The sequence below is a fragment of the Giraffa tippelskirchi genome, chromosome 12 (assembly GCF_054371585.1).
Source record: "Giraffa tippelskirchi isolate mGirTip1 chromosome 12, T2T-mGirTip1v1.2.pri, whole genome shotgun sequence".
Taxonomy (NCBI): Eukaryota; Metazoa; Chordata; class Mammalia; order Artiodactyla; family Giraffidae; genus Giraffa; species Giraffa tippelskirchi.
Window position 1 is genome coordinate 138784624 of NC_137286.1, and position 20358 is coordinate 138804981.

Here is a 20358-nt window from a genome sequence, read left to right on the forward strand (position 1 = left end):
AAGTGGGGTTAGTTCTTCCCACTAACTGAAAAACATTAAAAATGTTTTCTGCTGAAAGTGTCTGTAAACATACAAAATGATTTTTCTTTCACTTGACATTCTCAGAGGTTCTCCAAGAGCCTCGGTGATTGGTTTTGGGGAAGGTTGTGTTTCAGAAACACGATTGAAGAGCTGTCTGCACGTGAAGAAAAAACGAGAACCAAGAACCACAGGGGTCATTCGGTGACCTGGGTTTACAGAGTCTTCACCTTTCTGTTAAAATGTTAAGCTAAATTCAATCAAATATCTGCTTTTCTTCTTCCTTTGGGGTACTAATTTTGGAGGCTAAGGTATGATATTAGGCGTATTTTCAGAGAGTTTAGGCACAAGGGCCTAAATGCACTTTTGAGGTTTAATTAGACCATCGAGTCCAGGGAGAAAAGTACCAAACTGCAGAGACGTGAGAAATAGGCGAGCATGTTTTTGTTGTTGGAAAAGCTCTGGCGCTTTTTCCTTAAAACCCTCTGGTTTACACTTGCCTCCTTCATTCCCCATGGGATCCTTTGTCCCCTGTCCAGTGGGTATTTAAAGAAACAAAGTGTCAGTAAATCTTGGACTTTTTCATTTTCATCTACTTTGAAAAGTGATTGAAAGACAGTGAATTGTTCAACGTCAGGAGCAGACAAACCCTGCACTGTGAGTAGCCAATTTCTCCATCAATATTTTTCTTTTTTTTGTTCACATGTAACAGGTTTGCACAAAAGCAGTAGAAATCCTTCACCGCATGTGCACACGTACACACACACACATATGATGTCTTGGGGTGAGGGAAGGTGGGCAGTTTTAACGTAGCTGAATTGCAGCAAAGTTGCTGAAAGGGCTCTTTCTCGTTGCAGCCCAGAGCCGGGACTCTGAAACCCAAGCTGAAGGGTGTTTAATGAGCGCTCTAAACGCGGGGACTCAGTGCAGAGGGAACAGGAGCTCAGTGTGGGCCCGCCAGACGCTGTGCCCACCCTTGGAGCCGCAGTGCCAAGGAAGAATTAGGCGTTTGTGCGCCCAGTAGATGGGCCGGCCTCCACGTTTAGCTCCATTCTCCCAGAATGAAAGCCTTGTCCTGGCTCCACAAACTCTTGTTTTACCGTTGTGGTTCCTGTTCTTGCTCTGCTTGGCATCTCACAGCAATGGAGATCACGCTGTCACAGCCAAGGCTGCCACTGACTCTGCTGTTGGGCTTTGAGTCATTTCCCTCCTCCCCTCCTCCTCTCTCTTCTCCTTCCCTCCCTCCCTTCCCCTTCCCTCTCCCCTTCCCTCTCCCCTTCCCTCTCCCCTTCCCTCTCCCCTTCCCTCTCCCCTTCCCTCTCCCCTTCCCTCCCCTTCCCCTTCCCCCTCCCCCTTCCCTCCCCCTTCCCCCCTTCCCTTTCCTCTCCCCCTTCCCCCTCCCCCTTCCCTTCCCTCTCCCCCTCCCCTTCCCTCTCCCCCTTCCCCCTCCCCCTTCCCTTCCCTCTCCCCCTCCCCTTCCCTCTCCCCCTTCCCTTCCCTCTCCCCCTCCCCTCCCCCTCCCCTTCCCTGTCCCCCTTCCCCCCTCTCCTCCCCCTTCCCTCCCCCTCTCCCCTCCCCCCTCCTCCATCCCACCTTCTTCTATCCCCTCTTCCTCCCCCTCCTCCTCATCATAGCTAGTACCAGGGAGAGCTTTCTTTGTTTTGGGTACCGTACTGTCCTCAGGTTTGCTATATACTGAGTTGTTTGATCTTTACCACATCCTATGAAGTGTTCCAGTCATGCACCCATTCTACAGAAGTGGAAACTGAGGCCCAAAGACTAACACATCCCAGGTCACAGTGCCTGAAGTGGAGATATGGGATTTGCAAGAAGGCAGATGGCCCCCGAGTTTGTGTTCTTCATAATTTTATTACAATGCTTCTCTCAGGCCCCCCAGGGGCTGGAGACAGAGCATGAGAAACACCCCCCACATATCAACTGTCTGATTTCTTGGTTAACTAAGGAGTCCTGCCTTTGCAACAGGTCACCGTTGGTTTATGTGACACTCAGCCTGCCTGCGGGGGCTGTGTCATTATCAGCCCATGTGCCCTACTGACCGGCCTGGGTGCCCTGAGTTTCAGCACTGGCAAACGCAGCCTCTTCCCTTGGTTTTACCAGCATGTTTTCTCCAGGACAGTTTGTGTCCTCAAAATTGGGCTTGGAAGTCTTAGAGGAGAAAAGAGGGAAATACAGTCTTGGGAGCAGATTCTCTAAAGCTGCATTGCAATCTCAGCTCCACAGTGGGCATGCCCATGGTGCCAACTCCATGTCCTGTGGCCTGGAGTATCCCTGGGGTACAGCTTAGGTGTGTCGTGGGCGTGCAGAGGTACCCATCCACACACACACGCCCACCCCGGGCAGGTGCATCTTCATTGACTCCTGCACGTCACACAGACATTATTAGTGATATCCCATAAAAGAATATGGTTGGGACTCTGTTCTGGCTTCCAGCCTACTGCCCAGAAGTCCTGAGCCTTTACAATTCACTAGCCTTTGTTTTTCTCATTAGTTTTGGGCTACCCAGGTGGCACTAGTGGTTAAAAAAAAACACACCTCATCTGGTAGCTCAGCTGGTAAAGAATCTGCCTTCAATGCAGGAGACCTGGGTTTGATCTCTGGGTCGGGAAGATCCCCTGGAGAAGGGAATGGCAGCCCACTCCAGTATTCTTGCCTGGAGAATCTCATGGACCGAGGAGCCTGGCAGGCTACAGTCCATGGGGTTGCAAGGAGTTGGACAGGACTGAAGCGACTTAGCACGCACACACACTTGTTACTTTTAGAATCCTTTGTCTTTCCTGGTGTTCCCAAGTTTTCCAGTGATTTGCCTTGAAATAGATTACACTCATTGATTCTGCGAGATACCCTCTGACCCTTTTTCAGTCTTGGAAACTTTCTTATTATTATTCTTGCATCATCCCCCTTCCCCTGGGGACTTTAGTTGTAGGGGTCCCAGGGTTGGTTCAGTTGCTGACCCTCTAAATGTCTCGCCTCCTCGCCTCGCTCCCATTCATTTATTTGTCGCCTGGTCTGGTTTCTAGGAGAATTTTCAACTGTGTCTTTAAACTCTCCCCATGACATTTTTATTTCTGCTGTGCTTTTTTTTCCCTAAGAGTTCTTTCTCGTTAACCAAATACTCCTTTTTATAACCTCCTGGGGTAATGTTCCTTATAAACTCTGAGCTATATGAGGATACAAATTACAGTGTTTTTAAAAGTTTTTAACTCTACCCTGCAGCAGCGGAAGTACCTGGCGTCTCCCACTCTTGACCTTTTGGGGAGTTCTGCGGAATTAGGCTGCTCGTTGCTGTGTCTCTTCTCCTCTGTAATTAGACTGCAGTTTGCTCCTCTGTCATCTTCTAGAATTTGGGGGAAATCTGTCACCTGCTGTCTGTCTTCTCATTTTATCTGTTCTATGAATTTATTCCTTGTTTCTTTTTTTTTTTTTTTTTTAAGCAAGGTTTCTGGGTGTTGTGGAGATAAGCTGCAAGTGTTCAGTCTGCCATCTTTAGCCACATCTTCTTTTATTTATTTACTTTTGGCTGGGCTTCCCAGGTGGCACTAGTGGTAAAGAATCTGCCTGCCAATGCAGGAGACGCAGGAGACATGGGTTCGATCCCTGGGTGGGGAAGATCCCCTGGAGAAGGAAATGGCTACCCACTCCAGAATTCTTGCCTGGAGAATCCCATGGACAGAGGACCCTGGCGGCTATAGTCCACGGGGCCGCAAAGAGTCGGACACAACTGAACACACACATTTTTGGCTGCGCTGGGTCTTTGCTGCTTGCCATGGTCTTTATCTACTTGCGGAGAGCGGGGCTCCTCTCTCGTGGTGCTTTCTCATCGTGGTGGCTTCTCTTGTTCTCTGGAGCACAGGCTCTAGGGTGTGCAGGCTGCGGGCTTCCATGGTTGTGGTTTGTGGGCTTAGTTGCCCCATGGCACATGGAATCTTCCCGAACCAGGAATTGGACCCATGTGCCCTGCATTGGAAGGCAATTCTTAATCACTGGACCACCAGGGAAATCTAAGTATCATCTTCCCAATCATTTCTATTCGGCGCAGTCTGGCAGTAGCCTTGTAAAATTTCTAAGAAAGATGTATTTATGGATAGATCCAGTGAGGATTTCTTGAGTTGTATTGTTGGCCCTCTGCTTCATTCAGTGGCAGCTCCTGACTACATGCTGGGGGGCCAGGAAGGGGGAGCCCTGGATGGAGGACTGGGATGGGGAGAGCGTGTATGAGCTGAGTGACTTCCCAGCCTGGACCCCAGCTTTCCCGATGCATGGGCAGAAGGGTCCAGAAGAGACTAGGATATAAAAAAGAATTTTGATCATAGAACACAGCTCATATCTAGAGCAGCAATGGGACTTTCCTGGTAGCTCAGCTGGTAAAGAATCCGCCTGCAGTGCAGGAGACCCTGGTTCGATTCCTGGGTCAGGAAGATCCCCTGGAGAAGGGATAGGTTACCCACTCCAGCATTCTTGGGCTTCCCTGGTGGCTCAGACGATAAAGAATCTACCTGCAATGCAGGAGACCTGGGTTTGATCCCTGGGTTGGGAAGATCCGCTGGAGGAGGGCACGGCAACCCACTCCAGCATTCTTGGCTGGAGAGTCCCATGGACAGAGGAGCCTGGCGGGCTACAGTCAATGATGTTGCAAAAAGTCAGACAGGACTGAGCAACTAAGACAGCACAGCAACAGGGAAAAGAGGAACACCTTTTAATAATCAGCAGGAAAGAATCAATCACCGCCTATCATTAGTCTTCTACTTCCTGAGCTTATTTGATTTCTCGAGTTGGAGGAATGTTCAAGGCCAGAATATTTATGTTATCCCCAGTCCACTTATCCTGTTATTATTTCACTGTAATCTCTTCACTTACAAGGGACAGTGCGGTTCATCACTGTGTGATCTGTGCCCGCATGTGCCTGAAAGGTCGGTAACAGCCCCATGCAAGGTGGCTGTATGAGTTGGATAGGGCCGCTGTAACAAAGAACCACAAACTGGTGGCTTGAAACATCAGAATAAGGAATAAGGAGGTGGGTAAGCCCAAATGAGGTCATAAGGGTGTAGCCCTGATCGCATAGGATTAGTATCCTTCTAAGAAATGACACCAGACTGTGCATGCACTGTGCATGTGTGTGTGTGTGTGTGTGTGTGTGTGTGCGCGCGTCTCTCTCTAACTTAGCACTTATCATACATTCTAATTTAGTCACTTTGTCGCTTTAGTGTCTGACCCTTGACTCAGAGAGAGAGAGAGATGCTAAACTGATCTCCATTCCCTCGGCCCTTAGCACAGTGACTGTTTGTATGTGGCTACTCACTTGACAAATGTACCCCAGGCTTCTTAAGCCATCGTAGCTATTAATACTTCCACCCAGCTGTTCTAAACCTGCCAATGGGCCAGGAGGAGAATTTGCAGTGTTAACAGCGCCTGTGTGGAGGGTTAGTGGGCTGTGGAAATCTGAACAATGTTCTAATGGGTAGTAATGCTAGGAAAAAGGGGCCGAGGCCTTTGAGAGAGCCATTCCCTCTTGCAGGAGAAGAGCATGCCCTGGTTGTCATGGTTACGTTAATCCCAAATGAGAGAAAAACAAAATACTTCCCAGAAACTGCTCTCTGAAACCTCAGCAGATGCACATTTTGTGAACTTGGTCAAATGTTATCTTCATCCATTTCCATCTATGAGATTATTTCAGCAAGGCAGATGTTAGCTTGTATCAAGTGAGGTGACTCCTTTGTTCAGCCCTGCAGAGGAGGTGGGGAGGGTATAGAAGACACTCCCAGCCCAGAAAGAATTGTCTTTATTCTTTTAGAGGAGAAAGAAAATACTTCCTCATAAAACCTGATGTGACAAAAATAACCTGAAGGCACAGACATATTTTAAAGGCACAATAAACCAAAGCGACTTTGTTTCACCATTTTTAATAGCTTGAAGCTCTGTGTGAATTCGTGCTATTTATTATTCAGTGCTTCATTGCCAGACACTCCCCAAGAATGTACACCTCCTCCTAAAATTTAATTTTATAGGATTCCATGAAAAGCCTGTTCAAAATGGAGAAAGCAGTGGGTACATCAGTAAGCAATCAGCCACCTTATTTGTGCCTCAGATTAAAACTCAGATGCCTCTTGGAACATAATTGAAAGTAGCCAATAAGAAAAAGTGATCAAAATTTGATTATGTGGTTTCACTAATCACCAGTTTGTTCTCTCAAATGTAACATACAATTACTATTTGGTTTCTTCTCTGTAAGGAGTACACTTCTGGACTATTTCAGTCCAGACTGGCCATGTGTGGGGTCGGCCAGACTCTTGGTTTCTTAGAGGCTCTGGGAGTCTCAGAGGTCTGGCCTCTCAGCCCCAATAGAAACACTTGGGAACAATTAGAAAAACATTCATTGTAAGATCCCTTTCCTGTTAAACCACTATTAACGTGTATAGGTTTTCATATGATGCGTACGTGATGTTTTCCTTCCTCGTGTATGATCATTTGTGCAGTCATAAATGTAAGTCTCTGTGTTTCTTAAAGTAAGTCGCTCTTTGAGACAGTGCCTTTACAAATGAATGTTCTGAGCGTCTCTTCTTTGTGTTCTGCCAACTTAATCTGTGCTTCTGCTACTTTTCCCCATGTCCAGACTTGATTGACTCACTGACAGGTTTGTTTTAGCAGCAGAGGGCTGGTGGATTTGTAGCTGTTGAATCCCATCATCTGTCTATTGCAAAGCCTGCCCCAGGTGCACAATTTGTGGCTACTTCCAACAATGTTCATATCATGCCTTTTTTTTTTTTTTTTTTTTTTTGCCAGACAGGTAAAAGAGCCCTTTGTGCTGTCAAATACTAACAGCCCTTTCGTCACACGCATGGATATTTAGCTCATTTCCCCCACATGATAAGGCTCTTCGCAGCCACTCAACTTGAGCTGGGTCCTACCGCCCTCAGTGTTACTCTAAGATCTAATGCAAAGGAAGTGGATTCTTTATTTTTTTTGTTCTTAAAAATAGTTTTTAAACAGGCTCTATTGTGAGTAATCTTCTTCGATCATTTGTAGATATGAATATTGTAGATGTGAATACCATCCTCTGTTTACTTTTTTTTTTTCTGGTCTTCTTTCTTCTGCATTGTTAAATTTTGGTAAAATGAACACAGCAAAAGATTTACCATTTTAGCCATTCTTAAGTGTACAATTCAGAGGTATTAAGTACATTCACAGGGTTGTGCAACCATCCATTTTACATTCCGTGGTATGATTTTTGAGCAGAATTACTTTTAATGTGAAGTTCAAAGAATTCCTTGGAGACAAGCATAAAGAAAGGATGTTGAGGATTAATGGAGTGAATCCACTGTTGGAAGAAAGGAGGGGATAACTTTTCTTTAAGAATGTGGATAAAACTTTTCTGGCTTCCCTTCTCTGAGGTGCCCCCTCTGAAGCTGAATTCAACCCTGGGTCCATTAATGAAACCCAGACATTTCTACACTAACTCCTAGAAGAGAACAGGGTCCCTGAACTTTGCTGTTGTGATGTCTAGAAACATTTTAGGCATAGCTGCCTGGTGCACATTGAGATGTTAATGCTGTGTCCATTTCCCCATGCAGTTGTCATGTAGCAACTGCATTTCTACCCTTAGAAATACTTTCTAGTAATGCTACATGCTGGCTTTCCTTCTATCCCTGAAGATAGCCGTGTTCACAGGAGAATTCATATAATGCATTAAAGGCATCTGTTTCACAGGCCAATTTTAAGAGCTATGATATCAGTCAAGTGAAAAGTATGAAAGTGTTAGTCATGTCTGACTCTTTGCGACCCCATGGACTGTAGCCCACCAGGCTCCTCTGTCCGTGGAATTCTCCAGGCTAGAAAACTGGAGTGGGTAGCCATTCCCTTCTCCAGGAGATCTTCCCTACCCAGGGATCGAACCCACGTCTCTTGCATCTCCTGCGTTTGCGGCCAGATTCTTTACCGTCTGAGTCACCAGGGAAGACCAAACTTGAAATTAACTTCTCCCTATGTAAAAACTGAGGTTCCATTGAGCAGTCATTTTGTGTCAAAGATTTGTACAACGTAATAAATTTTAAGGAAATGTTTAAGACTTGAGAGGAGGCTTATATCATGTATTAACTAAATTGACTGCAAACATCTATTTCCATCCTCTTATTATTACCAGCATGTGCTCAGTATGGTCACAAAAATCCCTGTCGACTCCACCAAGGACCTAATTCAGACGTAATACTATCTCTCCTTGGTATGTTCCACCAAGTGCTTAGTTGAACATCGTTCTATAAAGGCGTCCAATGTACTCTGATTTCTGATTTTTTTTTTTTTTAAACTTGTTTAGACTTCCAGCATTGAATTGTAAAGTCTCATTTCCCAGCCCCTGTAAATCTAGATGAAGTTATCGAATTCACTTAGTTCCAGGAATTCTTTGGAAGACGGTGAGTGCTTGCCAGCTGGTCAGGTAATTGGTGCTGCGTTTTAAGACAAGTAGGAAATGTCAAGAATGGTGAGAAAGAAGAATTGTGAAACTTGAATGTGATTGTCTCTTTAAAAAACAAACTTAACGACACAGGAATTCTTCCACAACTTCTCAGCACCCAACCCATTCCTGTCGTGTTTTTATTAGCTCGTGTCTGCAGATTCTACTGGACGGGGAGGAGGACGTTGAACAAGGAGCTGTGTCTAAGTTCTTCATGTAACTCTATGGAGGCAGGTGTGAGAACTTGAACCCAAGGACCCCGTGGGCCTGGCTAGTGAATTCCCAAGTGCTCTCAATATGATATTGCTCTGCCAGAGAGGTGGGAAATAAGATTGGTGACCCAATCCATGAAGCTGTTAACACTGGATAAATGCAGGTGTGTGTGTGTGCGCGCTGGGTGGGGAACTTCCCAGGTGGCTCAGTGGTAAAGAATCCGCCTGCCAAGACAGGAGACACGGGTTGGATCCCTGGGTCAGGAAGATCCCCTGGAGGAGGAAATGGCAACCCACTCCAGCCTGTGAAATCCCATGGGCAGTGGAGCCAGGATGGTCTACAGTCCTTAAGGTTGCAGAGTCGGACACGCACGTGTGTGCTGGATAGGGTGGCAGGGATCTGTTTGATTGAGACGAATGGGGTTTACACACCATCACGTGTTCGTTGTGCCATTGAGATGACTCCCAGTTACCTTTGAACCAGGCATTCAATGTCTAGAGCCTTGTGAGTTTGACATTATGCATGGGGACTACCAAATGTCTTTAGATAGCTGTGAGGGTCTTATGAATTCCAGCGATGAGGAATATAGGAACATAAAGTGGTGTCTGAAAAAAAAAAAAGAGATGCTTTATTGCTGGCTCCTCAGGTCATGCTGTTGGGCGGCCTAATGGACGGGCCCATCATTGTGCTTGTCAGGGTCTGACTCCTACTGCCTTCAGTCCCGGGGTTACTCATTGGCTCCTAAATTGCTCTGCTCTTCGCAGAAGGGAGGTGAAAATATAAAACCAGTAACTGGAGATGGCAAGGTTTTTGAAACATTTTTTCTTGCTGGGTTTGATCTGTGTGGTGGAATTGCATCTGTTTCGCAAGTGGGTCTTTAAGAATTGGTGTTCGCTTCAGCAGCACATATACTAAAATTGGAATGATACTGAGAAGATGAGCAGATGACGCAAATTTGTGAAGCGTTCCATATTTTGGGGGCTTGCTTAGTGGCTCAGCTGGTGAAGAATCTGCACTGGGTTCAATCCCTGGGTTGGGAAGGTTCCCCTGGAGAAGGGAAAGGCTACCCACACCAGTATTCTGGCCTGGAGAATTCCAGGGAGTGTATAGTCCGAACACGACTGAGTGACTTTTACTTTCACTGTCTTTCCTTTAAGAATTGACCAGAGAGAGAAAAGAGACCAAGGCGTATGATGCTGAGCTGTTGAGGGTAGAAAATGGATTCTTGCATATCATTTTCCCTTTCACTATAGACTCAAGGTATAGAATATGTATGTGTAGTATGGATTTCAGCAGACATTGAAGGAGTGCCAGGGACTCTGCCAGTAGGAACAGAAAGGTGAACATGTAGCCCAGAGTTTCATTAGAGAGACAGATTTGTGGATACTTAACTACATATTAATAGAATACGATGGAATGAGTGATTGTATTCATTTCTCCTTTCACTGGGCATCCTGGGTAAGGCGATTAAGAACCTATGGCCTTAAAAACACTCTATTTGTTTTTCTCTTTCTGACTTTGTTGTATGGCAGAAACCAACACAACATTGTAGAAAAATTTTTTTAATTTAAATAAATAGAAAAAAACATAACCTATGGCTTTTTTTTTTTTTTTTAATAACCTATGGCTTTTATGTTCATGCATATGAAGTCTAGATGAGCCTGTGCGAAGTCTAGAGAAAGCCATGCATTCTGCCACATTTGTTGGGAAGGGAGAGGAACCAGGGATAGGCTTTCAGCCGTCACAAAATGGGCATGGGCTCATAAAGACTTCCATCCACACAAAACTGCACACAAACAATATTTGTAGCAACTTTATTCATAATTGCTAAATTGGGGCAACCGAGATATCCTTCAGTAGGCGAATGGATAAGCAAACTGTAGTCCACTCAGACAGTGGCATATCATTCAGCAATAAAAAGAAATGACTAGCATGCCATGACAAGAATGGGGAGAATTTTAAATTCATGACACTTAAGTGAAAAACACCAATCTGGAAAATCTCCATACTGTATGATTCTAGCCATGTGACATCGTGGAAGGGGCAAAACTGTAGACCGTAAAAAGATGAGTGGTTGCCAGGGGTTCAGGGTAGGGCAAGGAGGAGGGTGGAAGAGGGGAGCACAGTGGATGTTTAGGGCTGATGAAGCTCGCCCGTGTGATCCTTTGATGGGGGCTTTATGATGTTATGCCTTTGTCAAAACCCATAAAACTATAGACACAGAGTGAATCCTAATGCGTGTTGTGGTCTTCATGTGGTGATATGTATTAATATTAATGTTGGCTCAATAGTTGTAGCAAATGTCCTACACTAATCCAAGATGTCAGTAAGAGGAGACCCCAGGTGTGGTGGGTACCTGGTACGCACTTGTGCTCTGGCTACACACTTCCTGCTCAACTTTCTGGAAACTGCTCTAAAAAATAAAGTGTATTTTTAAAAATGTATTCTGTTGAAGTTGATTTTACAATGTTGTGCTTTCCCCTACCCTGAACCCCTGCTGTACATATATACACAATTCTTTTTCATGATGGCTTATCACAGGATATTGAATAGAGTGCCCTGTGCTCTGCAGCGGGACCTTGCTGTTCCTCCATCCTCTGTCTCGTACTTTGATCTGTTAATCCCAGACTCCCGATCCACCCCCTCCCGCTCGGCAACCACAAGTCTGTTCTCTGTCTGTGAGTTTGTTTCTGTTTTGTAGATAAGTTCATTTGTGTCATATTTTACATTCCACATGCAAGTGGTATCGTATGGTATTGGTCCATTTGTTTTAAGGGGTGTAGTGCCTGGCATTGGGGTGAGGAAAAGATGGCAGAGATCAGCCTCTAAGCATGAGAGCAGCGTGGGAAGGGAACCAGCAGCGTGCATGGGGCTGGTGGCCTGGGTGTCATGGAGGGGTGGGTGGGGAACCGTTACAGACCTGGGAATGAGAGGCCTCCTGAGGTGGGAGCCGCGGTTTGCTTCCGTAGCTGCCTATCTCAGAGGGCGTAACTCCTGCTCTTTCTGTTCCCAGCAAAGAGCCCCCGGGAAAGTGCTGCTGGATGCCGTGTGCAACCACCTCAACCTCGTGGAAGGAGACTATTTTGGCCTTGAGTTTCCTGACCACAAGAAGATCACGGTAGGTGATGTCCATGAGATGTTGCTATTTTACCATCTGTTCAACTTGAGAGTGGGAAATAATTGGGACCTTCCTGGGCCTTACAGGAATGTACACCAGAAAAAGTACCCAGAAAGCCCTTGATGATCTGTTTTTGAAAGTAATGTGTGCATATGATTAGGACATCCAAAGAGAATATGCAGTGCAGGCTACTTCTCTCTCCTCCTTTCCCTCTACCTTTCCCTCCAGGAATCACCATCACTAGTGTTTTGTGTATGCTTCCTGTAAAAGTCTATGTATATGTGCACACAAACATATTTTTGAAATATAATGTGAAGAAACAATATACAGTACCCTGTACTCCACCCACACACTATTTATATATCCTGAGATCTTTCCTTTTCAGCACATAGTCTACTTCCTTCCTTTACACAGTTTCATACTATTCCACTGAATGGATATACCATCACTTACAACCTTTGCTGTGAAAGATGGGATACTTAGGTTGTACTGAATTGTTTGCTATTACAAATGATGCTCCAGTGAACATACTGATGCATTCATGTTTGCATTCATGGTCAAGGATTTATCTCAGTTCAGATCCAAAGGCACAGAATTGTATCATCTATGAGTTCAAGCCTTTTATTTTTTTAAATTTTTATTGGAGTGTAGTTGCTTGCTTTAGAGTGTTGTTGCTGATCAAGCATTTGAAGTTTGCTAAATATGTCATGTAGGTCTTTAAAAAGGTTTCATTGACTTGAACCCAAAGTTTAGAATATAACTTATTGTTACTTTTTCTCTTTTGGCTGATGGCACTTTCTCAAGGTTGTATCCTAGTCTGCCTCTTATGAGGCACGCTTTTAGGGTGTAAATTTATTGACTGCATTTCTATTTACCTTTTCATTCAGTCCACACTGAGTGCCTAGAACTTTTGCTGGCCACTGGGGACCCAACAGGAGTGAGATGGAGAGAATGTAGGATCCAGGTGCGGCATCAAACTGAGTCTTTGGAGAAGGAAATGGCAACCCACTCCAGTATTCTTGCCTGGAGAATCCCATGGACAGAGGAGCCTGGTGGGCCCTAGTCTATGGGGTCACAAAGTGTTGGACACAACTGAGCGACTAAACAACGACAATAATCAAACTGAGTCAGTGGCCAGTTCAAGACACGTGGCACACAGTCCACTGGAAGCAGGGGGCGTGGGGCATGGGGCACGGGGAACAGCAAACGGCATTTGTGCTCAGGAAATCCTTTCCAGGTTCTGTGAAACTGAGTCCTCTGAGATCAGTAGGAGTTGACCTGATAGGGTGTTCCAGGGCGGGGGGCGCCAGATGCACAAAGCCCAGGGAGCAAGTAAGCTATTCAGGAACCTGCAAATGAGGCTGAAGTTTAGAGGTAGGTGGAGGAGGGCTCTACTGAAGGAGGTGAGAGAGAAAACACTGAAAGTTGAGGAGGGAGCCAGGTCTATCTCAAAGGGCTTTCTGTACCATTACTATCCAGTAGCAATAGAATACGAGCCACAAACTTTATTTCAATTTTTCTAGCAGTTAATGTTTTAGAAGTTTGTAATAAGTGGAATTAATAGCCTATTTAATTTGATATAAAACAACCAAAACCATTATCATTTCAACATGAAATCAACATCAAAACCTATGAGTAGGAGATTTTACATTTTTTTTCCTGCTCAGTCTTTGAATCCTATATGTATGTGACATTCACAGCCAGACCAGCTGTATTTCAAGTGCTTTGTGGTCACGTGTGTGGGGACAGCACAGCTCTGTACTGAGCTAATATGTTTGCGAAGCTGTTAATGAATTTTAAAGAGAGTGTGACATCTGATTTATGGTGTAGAAAAAGAACTGTCGCTGGATTGGAATAGGGGAAGACTGGGGGATCTAACATGTCCCTAAAGATGGGCACAAACTGTGTTTTCTCAACATACTTCTAACTTCTAAGCCTTCTGGGATTCCCTGGTAGCTCAGTTGATGAAGAATCTGCCTGCAGTGCAGGAGACCCTGATTCAATTCCTGGGTTGGGAAGATCTGATGGAGAAAGGGATAGGTTACCCACTTCAGTATTCTTGGGCTTCCCTTGTGGCTCAGCTGGTAAAGAATCTGCCTGCAGTGCGGGATACCTGGGTTCGATCCCTGGGTTGGGAAGATCCCCCTGGAGAAGGGAAAGGCTACCCACTCCAGTATTCTGGCCTGAAGAATTCCAGGGACTGTGTAGTCTACGGGGTCACAAAGAGTCGGAGACGACTGAGCGACTTGGCCGTTTTCTAGTGCTTACATTAAATCGAAGCTGCCCTGACTCCCAGTCCTCTTTCTGATGTGACAAATGACCACAGAGGGGCCACATCTAATTCCACATTCATTTATGCATCTAACAATTATTTGTGCCAATGCCAAGTCTAGCATCAAACTTCATACAGTCGAAGACACATGCTATGAAGGGACAGCTTGTCAGCAATAGTTCCTGTTTCCAGTCATTAGAAGTGCCTGCTTAGGAAAGTTGATACGGAAGCAAATAATTATCATGCCATGTAGCAAGTTCAGTGGAACATTGTTTCTTAAATTTGTTTTGTATTACAGTAATGATTCTCAGAACACCTGAAGATTTGTTCTCTCATTATTTCTAACAACCTACCTGCATTCTCAGAGTTCCAATGGTTTTCCTGACTCCAGTCTTACCCTGTTCTGAACCTCCTGAAGTTTCTTTTCTCAAACATAAATTAGCAGTAGTGAGGGTATCAAGACTGGATAGCAAGAGGATTGTTCCATTTCTAGGTCAACCAATTAGCTACCAGCAGAGCTAGGATTCTGACCGCATCTGACCTCAGACTTGCTGCCTTTTGTATTGGCTGTGGGTGCTTCTCTTTCGCTAGGGTTTACAAACCTGTTGATCTTTCGGAGATGACTTGTTTCAGCTTTTATCAGGCTTGATTTTTATGATTTCACTGTTTGCTTATTGTATTGTTTTGGAGTGTGTTCAACTGCAGAGTTTACTAAATCCATTAATGATGGCTTAAAGACATAGAAGCTAATTGTTAGAAATAAAGGCTACTATCTGAGAGCTTACCATACATCAGAGTGCTCTAGTTCCTGTGGACACAGTAGTGAACAAGGCCCACATTCTAAAGCAGAGAGCAGCAAATTTTTGTCAAGGGCCAGATAGTGAATACTAGAATAGACTTTACACAGCAGAGTGTTTCTACTCCAGCTCTTCAGCTCTTCCCTTGTAGTGTAAATGAATGGGCATGGATTTGTTTCAATAAAACTTTATTGCTATCATTATCATCATTACCATTTTTTTCACTGTGGTCAAAAATAGATACCACGAAATTTACCATCTTAGCCATTTTTAAGTAAGTGTGCAGTGCAGTAGTGTGACGTATATTCGTTGTTGTGCAACAGAGAGGACTTTCATTATATAAAACTCTGCACCCAATCAATAACTACTTCCTTTCCTCCTCCCACCAGCCCCTGGTGATCACCATTCTACCTTCTGTTTCTGTGAGTTTGATCACTTTAGATACCTCATGTAAGTGGCATCACACAGTATTTATTGTTTTGTGTCTGGCTTATTTCACCTAGCGTGATGTCCTCAAGGTCCATCCATGTTGAAGCATGTGTCAGAATGTCCTTCCTTTTTTAAGGCTGAATACTATTCCATTGTTGGCTCGATTACATTTTGCTTACCCACTCATCTGTCAATGGACATTCAGGTTGCTTCCCCCTTGCTTGTTGTGAATAATGCTGCCACGAACATGGGTGGGTTGTCATTATTAGTTTTAATACTGCTGTCATGATTATTACCTCTGCCAGCCTTCATTTGGGAGGCTGCTCGCATAACTGACAAACCAACAGGAAGCTTGCATGTGTGCTAAGTTGCTTCAGTCGTGTCTGACTCTGTGCAACCCTATGGGCTGTGGCCCCTGCAGACTCCTCTGTCTATGGGATTCTCCAGGCAACAATACTGGAGTGGGTTGTCATGCCCTCCTCCAAGGGATCTTCGAGACCCAGGGATCCAACCCACATCTCTTTTGTCTCCTGCATTGGCAGGCAGGTTCTTTACCACTAGTGCCACCTGGGAAGCCCAACAGGAAGCGTGATTGGTCTCAAATGCCCAGACCTGGGCTGTCACTACTGATTTTGTTTATTTATTTGTGTGTGATGTGTGGGAAACCAGTTGTTCCCCCAAGGCCCCCAGCATGCAAGGTTGTGAACCTTTGTCCCGAGGTGGCAAGGCCAGGCAGCTCGCATTGCAGCTCAGCCTTCCACCCTTTTCTCATCATTTCTATCATTAAATAGCCCACATCAGACCATTCTTCATAGAAAGGGTTTGAAAAAGCTTAAGCACTTAAGAATGAATGCATTCCACTGTCTAAGATGTGTTTCTTAAGACTGGGAATAAACCAGTGATAATTAGTAAGTAATCAATTGTGCTCTACGCTCAATTAGACTTGCCCCATGGCTTGTCTGTTAATAGGGTTGAGTGCTATGTTTACATGCAAGTCAGGCCCATGTTGTCCTTGAGTCCAGCAGCTGACCCATGGGACTGTCCCATAGGAGCAGAGAAATCTTTTAATCAGCTTTTTTCCCCACCATTGATTTGCCTTCCCATGGCAGGGACACTATGGATCTTAGGAATCAAGACCCTCTACCTAATATGCCAGCTAATGGGTACCTAGAGTCTGAAGGCTGGTAACGGTCAGAGAGGTTGGGTTGCCAGTGGACTGAGAGAGCTCACTATCCTTGAACTTCTACAGTGTGACAGGCACTCTGCTATTAACTTAAATGCACCTTGTTTGTTCTTCACCGTGTTCAGTCACCAAATTGTGTCTGACTCTCTGCGACTCCGTGAGCTGCAGCACACCAGGCTTCCCTGTCCTTCACTATCTCCCAGAGTTTGCTCAAACTCAGGTCCATTGAGTTGGTGATGCCATCCAGCCATCTCACGCTCTGTCGTCCCCTTCTCCTCCAGCCCTTAATCTTTCCCAGCATCAAGGTCTTTTTGTATCAGGTGGCCAAAGTATTGGAGCTTCAGCGTCAGTCCTTCCAGTGAATATTCAGGGTTGATTTTCTTTAGGATGGACTAGTTTGATCTCCTTGTTCTTCCCCTTAGGGGTTGGCAAAAAAGAGCCAGATGATAAATACATTAGGCTTTGCAGGCTGTACCATCTCTGTGGCGACTCTTCAGCTCTACCACTGCCGTGCAAAGCAGCCATGGATAATGTACATGGACGATGGTGGTTGAGTTCCAATAAAATTTTATGTATGGACATGGACATTTGAATTTCACAGAGTTTTCACATGTCATGAAATATATTGCTACTGTTTTTTTCCCCCAACCATTTAAAAGCCCGTGATTGCTCTTGGACTGAAGCAAAACCAATCATAGGCTGAATTTGGCCCATAGGCCTTGGTTTACCAATCTCTGCTTTACAACATTTCTCCGAGGTAGGTATTTTATCATCCGTGTTTTACAATGAGCAAATTCAATGTGGACTGTATGACCATGAGTCACAGGCAGACCTGTCTCAGGTGTTGCAAGTTCTCTCTGCTTCACTTGTTGCCTTTGCTGCATCTTCCCGCTGCAAAGAGCTGTGCATAACTGGCAGCAGAGATGGGTGTGTACCTAAGATTTATCTTGTGGTTACTGGGGAGAGTGTGAACAGCTCTGTGTTGCAGCCTGTAAATCTGTTTAAACCTTTGCTTTGTCATTTAACAGCTGGGTAGATTCTGAATGTCTTTGATTTTTGTGCTTTATCTGAAAACTGGGATTAATAAATGACTATTTTACAAGGTTATCATGGGAATTCTTCAGATACTTTACAATAATGAGCCCAGCAGAATTTTTGACATAGCAAGACACTCAGGTATCTGTTGGATTTTCTTCTTGCATTCCAACTCAGAAACCAGTGAGGCTGGCTCACCCATCTTTCATGAAAGTGACGATGCTCAGAGACCTGATAAAAAAAAAATCCCAGCTTTGTATAAATAAATACTGATGAAGCTTGGGCTTCCCTGATAGCTCAGTTGGTAAAGAATCCTCCTGCAATACAGGAGACCCTGGTTCAGTTCCTGGGTCGGGAAGATCCACTGGAGAAAGGATAGGCTACCCACTCCAGTATTCTTGGGCTTCCCTTGTGGCTCAGCTGGTAAAGAATCTGCCTGCAATGTGGGAGACCTGGGTTCTATCCCTGGGTTGGGAAGATTCCCTGGAGAAGGGAAAGGCTACCCATTTCTGTATTCTGGCCTGGAGAATTCCATGAACCGTATAGTCCATGGGGTCACAAAGAGTCAGACACGACTGAGTGACTTTCACTTTCAAAGCTCAGGAAGAATCTTTCATTCATTTTATAATCTTCTTTATGCCAGGGAAAGAAAGTTTTGCCATTGGCAGGTGTCTTAGCTCAGGCCACCATAACAGAATACCATAGACTGCATGGCTTGAACAACAGACATTTCTCTAAGTATTAGAGTCTGAGATCAAGGTATCAGCATGATCAGATTCTAGTGAGGACTCTTGTTTCTGGCATGTCAGCAGCCACCTTTTCACTGTGTCCTCAAGCAGCAGAGAGAGATCTCTTTGTCTCTTTTTACAAGGCTGCAATCCTAATAGATCAGGGCCCCACCTATATGACCTCACTAAACCTTAATTACCTTCTAAAGACCCCCATCTTTAGATAGAGCCACATACTTAATTACCTTCTAAAGATCCCCCATCTTTAGATACAGCCACATTGGGGGTTAGGGCTTCAACACAGGTATTTGAAGGACACAATTCAGTCCATAGCAGCAAGCATGCTTTCTAGGGCTTCAGGTCAGAAACCCCAGGCTACTTGGGATAACAGCATCACTTACTGCTCCTTGTCCAGCTCTTCTTGGGTTGGGCAGATATTCTTCGTCTATGCTTAGTTGCAGCCTTCTGACCTTGCTTCTTCCTGGGGGCCTGCGGACATCTGAGACCAGGAGGGGCTCCTTATGGAACATGGCGAGGAGTAAAGGATGAAGAACGTTGCAGGCTTGAGAACAGGTGAAAGTTTGGGAAGCCAGCAGAGGTGGGGTGGCAGAGCAGCCCTGTGGTTCAATCTGACAGTGGCTGCGGTGACAGGGCAGGTCCCAGAGGGGGCAAAGCTTTCCTCCAGTAGAGAATCGGGGGAAGGGCAGCTTGCTGGAAAAATACAGCTATGGTTGATCTTCCATTTCTTAGACTGGAAGAAAGATACCTGAGGTTTTTGTGTATTATCATTTTGTTTTATTTAGTAGGCTTCATTTTTTAGAAAAGCTCTATGTTTACAGAAAAGTTGAGCAGAAAGTCAAGTGGTCCCCAGTGATGTCTCTCCATACGGTGTCCCCTCTTATTAACATCTTATACTAGTAGTGTGATGATACATTATTATTACAGTTCTAAGTTCACATTAGGGTTCATTTTTCATGTTCTACCTTCTGTAGGTTTTTACAAGTGTATAATGACATATATCCACCCTTATAATACCGTAAAGAATAGTTCACCGCACTAAAAATCCCCTCTAGTCTGTGTGTTGAGCCTTCTCTTCCCTCTGAGCCCCTAAGAACCACTGATTTTTTGTTCCTTCAGTGTTTCTTATTTCCTGTGTTCTTGATGCTTCAGCATCTGGGGCCTCACTGACTAAGAAGAGACTGCCCTTCCCAGAGCAGGCCATTTCCTAGAGATGGCAAGTGATTCCCCTGCCAGCACACCTCCAGTGTGCAAATGAACCAATCCAGAGCCCATACTCCAAACCCCCTCTTCTGTCTGGCTCTTAGGCTTCAGAAGACAGAATTCATTTCTCATAATTATTGCAGGTATTAGACACCTAGAGATGGCCCTACACCCCAGAGCCCACTAAGATGACTCAAGCTCCCCAGTCCTAAGCTTCACACCCTGACGTAGCTTTCCTTTCCCCATGGAAACCACAGTAACGCTTCCTGCGCATGCTTGGTCCTTGTCCTTTCTGCTACCGACCCTGGGGCTTCCCCACGGGGCCCTGCATGCTGTAGCATGTCTCCTCCTCCTGGAGCCCATGAGGAACAAACTCTCTTTTCAACGGCAGTCATCTCCTAACCCCAGTGTGTGAGTAACAAAGACCCCATCTTAATTTGGTTAAAAAAAAAATACAGGGAAATAGCTTTCTAAAATGGATAGTCTTGAGAAGATGGAAGTGCAGTCATAGTTTTTGGATCTTCACGAACCCAAGATCCCACATAAAAATGGCCACTTGGCAAAATCAAAACACCCATGAACCCCATTGATGGCAAAGCTAGGTGTCAAAGCGTAAGCCCTAGACTCCGAAGTACAAGTAACCGGAAACAAAGCATCAGTCGGACACAAGGTCTGTGTGCTGGATCAGGGCCTGTACAGGAGGAGAGAGAGGGAAGCAGCAGGGCATTCGATGGACCGAAGAAGGGAGCCCTCAAAGAGCCGCTGGAAACCACAGGGGACAGTCTGAGAAGGACAGTGGAAACTGGGAGCTCAGAAGAGGCTGGAACAGTCCAGCTCCAGTGAGCTGGAGTAACTGATCTTCCAGGACAGGCCATCACAT

General features: G+C 45.1%; 1 protein-coding gene and 1 pseudogene across 4 annotated transcripts in view; both read left to right on the top strand.

Moving 5' to 3' along the window:
- FARP1 (FERM, ARH/RhoGEF and pleckstrin domain protein 1) overlaps positions 1–20358 on the top strand; it is a 300983-nt gene that overhangs the window by 184584 nt on the left and 96041 nt on the right. For all 4 annotated transcript variants that reach the window (XM_081548931.1, XM_081548929.1, XM_081548930.1 and 1 more), the window contains exon 3: positions 11709–11813. In XM_081548931.1, the coding sequence (XP_081405057.1) occupies positions 11709–11813 (105 nt within the window). The remainder of the gene's footprint in view (positions 1–11708; positions 11814–20358) is intronic.
- Positions 9583–9672, top strand: LOC145530651 (U6 spliceosomal RNA; annotated as a pseudogene).